The 6000-nt window shown below is 55.2% G+C and overlaps 1 protein-coding gene across 2 annotated transcripts in view; it reads left to right on the top strand.

Moving 5' to 3' along the window:
• The window catches only part of Cmip (c-Maf inducing protein), a 194500-nt gene that overhangs the window by 168726 nt on the left and 19774 nt on the right, over positions 1-6000 (top strand). For both annotated transcript variants that reach the window (XM_005345735.3, XM_005345736.2), the window contains 2 exons: positions 117-221; positions 5366-5719. In XM_005345735.3, the coding sequence (XP_005345792.1) occupies positions 117-221; positions 5366-5719 (459 nt within the window). The remainder of the gene's footprint in view (positions 1-116; positions 222-5365; positions 5720-6000) is intronic.

Genomic DNA, 6000 nt, shown 5'->3' on the forward strand with positions numbered 1-6000 from the left:
CCACAGGGCCAGCAGAGCAGGCGGTCTCACACCTGGGCGGTACCTTAGCACCTCAGCCATACCTCAGGCCAACAGCTACTCCACAGACTCCTCACCGTCCCTCTGCTCTCTTCCAGCATGCATGGCCCCACAGGGCACTGCCCACATCCCCGGGTCCTGCCCAACCTTGTGGCCGTGTGCCTGGCTGCCATCTACTCCTGCTATGAAGAGTTCATCAACAGGTCAGTGTTACTGTGCTGCGTTGGTCTGGGTGGGGGCGCAGTGCCACCTTGTCCTGGGAGTGTGTTGCTGAAGAGGGTGGCTGGTCACCCCTCTCCGGAGGGAAGGTGGAGCGGCTGTTGCCACCTTGACTTTATGCTGTTTGCCCAATGCCTTGGCCCATTGGTGTGGGCCCAGCCCTGGTGTAGGGCTGAGAAGATGACGTGACATCTGGTATCAGTCACTGCAAGGCCACAAGGCACCTGGGCTCTCGTTACGAGTATTTTATGCTGAAGGTTGCTCACTGTGGGGCAGGGTGACACACTGAAGAAGGTGGCATGAAGGACCGCTCAGACATGCGGATATTTGTGTCATTCTAGGCGCTTGTCATTCCAGCACCCTGGAGTCTGAGGCAGGAGGATTGCAGGTTTAGGGCTACATAGTGTGAACCTGCCTCGCAAAAAAAGAGAAACAGATGTGTGTATACACGTGTGTACTTGTGTGTGCATAGGGGAGGGGGCATTAGGCGTGTCCCCAGCCCTGTTATTTTGGAACTTGGGTCTTGGTGTTTCTCAAAAGCCTGCTGCAGAAGAGTACCATGTTCAGTGACCCTAGGAAGTGACTGCCTTGTGCCTGTGAGCATTTCCCCACCTGGGGTGACTGTTCTTGGGGGACATGTATGGATCTCTGACTACACCAGAACCTGTCAGTGGGGAGACAGGCGTACACAAGGTGAAACGGAGTAGTGAGGGGGCCAGAAGCGGCTTACTATGGGTGCTTGCCTGGGAGAGGAGCCCCAGGAAGACTTAAGTGCCTAGGAGGTAGGTGGCACCTGTGGCTACTGGGGGCAGTTGCTGTGTCCCTCACCTGGGACCCCTGATGCAGGAGACTAGGCGGGGCACGCTTGTTGTATGATTTGTCACCCCCCACCCAGTTTTGATACTGACCCCATTTGTCCTGGTTGAGGCTGTTTAGGGGCGCACAGGTACCATTGATCTGTGGGCAGCTTTCTATAGTAGTCTCTTAGGTCCTCAGAGGCTGATGCAGGACATGGTGGAGTCTGCTACAGCTACCTGGTTGTTCAATTGAAGTGCCACACAATTCCAAGGGGCCCCCACCATCTAGACTCCGTCAGAGCGGGGCGGTGTCCGGGGCGGGGGGGATGGGGGGAAGAACATGTACTGAGGTATTCTCTCAACAAAAGGGCCCGAGTGCCTTTGGGGTCACTGGCCTTGAGCAAATAGCGCTACTAAAACCAGCAGGCAAAGAAGGACAGGAAAGGGGTGGTGACAGATGAGGGGTGTTCCTAGGTAGGAGGGCGTGAGAGGGGAGGATTATTGTTCTTGGTCCTGGTCCTGACATCGCGAGGAGACCTCAGGCAATAATAAACTATTTCCTTGTTTTGGAAAGGGTGGCCACATCCCAGGGGTCAGCTCAAAGGCTGTGCCGCTCCGTCCCATAGGAATACCAGCTCCTGTCTGTCTCGGGATGCCCCACAGTTGGTGGTGACATCACCTCGGCAGCGTGGGGTCATGTGAGGTGGGATTTACACCAAAGCAACTGGCTGATGCTGCTATAGACGGAGGATGGGGGAGGCACTTTTGTCCTAGAGAAGTGGCTGTTGGTCTTTTGCCGGCACAAGACAGGGAAAGAAAGGAAAGGATACCCTGGCCCTGCTGCCTTTCCTGACTGATTGGTGTGGTCTTGGAGGTCTTTGTTTGGACCCCTAGCCACAGAAGAGAACGCTTGCCAGAAGAAAGTTAGAAGGGTCCTCCAGGGAGACGCTATGAAGACAATACCGCCAGGCAAGGGAGGCAAGAAGGAGGAAGAAGAGTATGGGCAGAGGGAACAGCATATGCAAAGGCCCAGGGGTGGCTCTTGATGGCCAGCACAGCATTTTCCCATTTATGGTCCTGAACACCTGCCGCAGAGGTAGCTACCCGGCCTGCTGAAGTTACACGCAGACTTTATTGGCGGGGGATTCGGGAGTCTGTTTGCTACTCATGGGCAGAGGGTCCCTGCAGAGGAGGAGCCAAGGTAGTTAGTGTGGCTAAGACCAGAGACAGAGAAGCCAAAGAAGAAGAAGAAGAAGGGACCTCCCCTGGGATGGTGTCGGCAGCAGGTAGAGCTCGGCAGGTCAAGTGCTTGCCGTCCCAGTGTGAGGACCAGAGTTCAGATCCCTAGAGCCCCTGTAAAAGCTGGGCTTTTATGAGTGGGCATGGAGCCATTTGTAATCCCTAGCGATGTGATGGGTCCCCCCAGAGCAATTTGGCTAGCTAGGCCAGGGAAATCGGCAAGTTCTGGGTTCGAATGAGAGACTCCACTTCAGTAGATAAGGTGGGGAGTAATAAAGGAAGACCACCCAGCATTGACCCCTGGCAACTCCGTGTACCCACACAGACATGCAAGCAGGCATACTCACACGACACCACACTCACTTAGACACACACTAATGACACGAATAAAAAATGAGGTTTACATTCAGCGTGTGGGTGTGGGGCGCGAGGTTTGCAGACTGACCCGCGGCAGATGCTGAGCCAGAGGACACGCTTAAGAGGAAGGTGGCCTAGGTTACGTTTTCTGAGAACATGGGTGAGTCAACAGTAAGTTTAGGTAGCGGAGGGATGTTATGGGGATTTCCCTTCCAGCACTACCCCACTCCTGCTGCTGGGTGAGAGACAGGCTGCAGAGCCTCCATCATGAGGGACCGTCATGATGAAGGCGTGAGGCAGATACAATAGGTTTGCTGTTCCTCCCACGCAGGCTGGCCTTGGCTCCCAGCGGAGCGCAGCTGAGCCTTTGGAAGTCCTCGAGAGTTGGGGGTCCCAGCTGATGGCACCACTCCCCCCCCCTCCAGGCCTGGTTCTGCCGAGTTGTTTCCTTTTGGCCCATTGGTCAGTCCCTCCCAGTGTCCTCCAGGCCTCCGCACCACTCCCGGTGAGCACACGATGTTCCGCACTCAAAGAACAGACAGCCTGACCCAGGTTAGCGTGGCTGTCTGGAAAATCACCGAGCAGAGCCAAGAGGCCTTGAAAATCCACTCCTCGACCCCAGCAGAGGCAAACAGAGGGAGCTGGAGTGCCGAGCACGGGGGAGCAGATGAGGTCTGAGCCCACGGAGATGCGCAGGCCCCACCTCACAGACCACATGCGGCTTCCGCCCACTGTGGAGTTCACAGGTTTCCAGAAGCCAGTGATTGCTTTCCCCCAGCAAAGCCAAAACGTGTTTATTGAGCGCCCTCAGTGGGCTGCACTCAACCCTAGCTCCTGGCAGGTGCAAAATGAATTCAGGCCTTCCCCGAGTCTGTTCTCAAATTCTGCACATAGCCCTGGGGCTGCCACGTGGAACGCCAGTGCGAGGCCCAGCCCTCTACACCAAAGCATGCATGCGCTTGCTTCTCTTTGGGGACGTGGCGCACGTGTGACAGGTCTGAGAGGGACCTAAGCAAGTAACTCTTTCTTTTTCTTTATTTCCTTTTTTCTTTTTGTAAGCACTAATTTTTTCTTTTTTGCGTTTTGATTGTTCATTGCCGGAAGGCTCGTGTGGCCAGAGAATGACTTTAAAGAGTCGTTCTAACCTGTCACCTTGCAGGGTCTAAGTAAGGATTGAACTAGGTTGTCAGGCTTAGTTACAAGCTCCCGCTACCTGCTGTGCTTAGTCGTGTGGAAGCCCTGGCATTTGTTCGTGTCCACTTCCCTAGGGCTGAGCTCCTTGAGTCTGGGGATGTTTCAGAAGTTCCCTGGTTGAGGGAAAGGTAGTGTCCACTAGGATAGAAAAAAAGATAAGCTGTTAGAGTTCAGGTGAGGAACATGTCCGTGGCAGGAAGAGGAAATCAAAGGGGACTTCCTGGAGGAGAAACCTACAGTCTTAGAAACTTAACTTTTTGGTGGTACCTTAGCTCCTAGAGCAGAGGGCAGGCTCCAGATCTGGCTGCTCAGATTCAGAGGCTGTGATGTTGAGAGAAATCACTTAGCCCCGTGGAGTCTGACTCCCATGCCCCTGGGAGATTGTATCTGTGAGAGCCTGTGTGAAATCCAGTGCCCGGCAGCGTGGACACCAGCCCCAGATCCTGTTGCTGCTGTCGCCATGTCTGAGGATGCTGTCCCAGGAATTGAGGGGAGCTTTGGAAGGGGCTTTATCAGGTCAGGGCTTTGACAAGTCCTGCTGCAAAGAAGTTCCAGACAGCAGTGTTTGATCTCACGTTTTCTAAGCAACTGTGGCCCAAAAGCCCAATTCCTCAGTCACCACCTTATGACACCTAGCACAAGCATTAGAAACCTCCAGGCAGTTGGAGATGCCAGAATGTAGAGGGGGGCTCCAAAAGGACCCCTGGGGAGTCCAGGCCCACCAGAATGTGGGTCTTGGGAGCCATGGACTATTAGCTCCCAGGAGAAGGGTGGACGCTGTGTTTTCTCACCTGGCTGGGCAGGCAATGAAATGGGCCCTGAAGGGCATGGTGGCATCAAAGTGAGAGGGGCAGGACTGGATTGCTCAAGTGTCACAGGTGTGTCAGGAAAGATCCAGGGGTGGTGTTGGTACGGGTGTACCAGTGATAGGTGACTGTCACAGTGGGGGGTGGCTTTGGTCTGGGTGCACCAGCACCAGGTGGCTGTCAGAGCGTGAAGTGCCATTGGTCTAGGTGCACCAGTGCTAGATGCCTGTCACAGTGGGGGGTAGCATTGGTCTGGCTGCACCAGCATGAGGTGGCTGTCACAGGTGAATGCCCATTTGTTGATCAGGTGTATGTTGAGTGCCCACTGTGCTAAGCTGTGATGGGTTATGGAGATGGCAGACCAGTCTGGACTCCAGATTCAGTGTTCCTCTTCCCGAGCTGTGCACACCCGTTCCACTTCTTCAGTCCTAATGGACTTCATGACAGCTCTACATCTGTGGTCCTTTTCCAGGGCTTTTAGAGGAACCTGAAGCTCCCCTGAGCTGATGCATGAACGTTCAGGAAATCTGGGCTTGTGTCCCCAATGGCCTCTGGTTTTCAGTTTCCTTTGCTGAGACGGGGACTGACTATGTAGTCTAGACCAGCCTTAAACTTGCGGGTATCCTCCTGCCTCAGCATCCCGAGGATAGACGTTCATTCATCTCTGCTCAGTGCTGGGTTTTCTGGTTGCCAAGGCTGACCCCTGCCCACACTTGACGTCTCTCTTCTCTCCAGCCGCGACAACTCCCCCAGTCTGAAGGAGATCCGGAACGGCTGCCAGCAACCATGCGACCGGAAGCCCACCTTACCTCTGCGCCTGCTGCACCCCAGCCCCGACCTGGTGTCTCAGGAAGCCACGCTGTCGGAGCCACGGCTCAAGTCGGTGGTTGTAGCCTCCAGCGAGGTCCACGTGGAGGTGGAGCGCACCAGCACTGCCAAGCCGGCGCTGACGGCCAGCACGGGCAACGACAGTGAGCCCAACCTCATCGACTGCCTCATGGTGAGCCCAGCATGTGGCACCATGAGCATCGAGCTGGGCCCCCAGGCCGGCCGCACACTTGGCTGCCACGTGGAGATCCTCAAGCTGCTGTGAGTACCCCAGAACCCGCCCCACTGCCATGGGGGATGGCAGTGGCTGGGAGTCTGGTCCTGCTGCCAGCCTGAGTCCTATAGGGTTGGCTGTGGCCGAGGAGCCTGTGTGTGCACACTCGAGTTAGATGTGCATAGAGGCAAGAGTGTTCCGATACTAAGGCAGGAGGATGGCTGCAAGTTCAAGAGCTACCTGGGTTATATAGTGAGTACCAGGTCAACATGAGCTACTGAGTGAGACCCTATTTCAAAAACAAAGCAAAAAGTCAAGTGCATCTGCG

This window comes from Microtus ochrogaster, chromosome 4, assembly GCF_000317375.1.
Source record: "Microtus ochrogaster isolate Prairie Vole_2 chromosome 4, MicOch1.0, whole genome shotgun sequence".
In the NCBI taxonomy this organism is placed as follows: Eukaryota; Metazoa; Chordata; class Mammalia; order Rodentia; family Cricetidae; genus Microtus; species Microtus ochrogaster.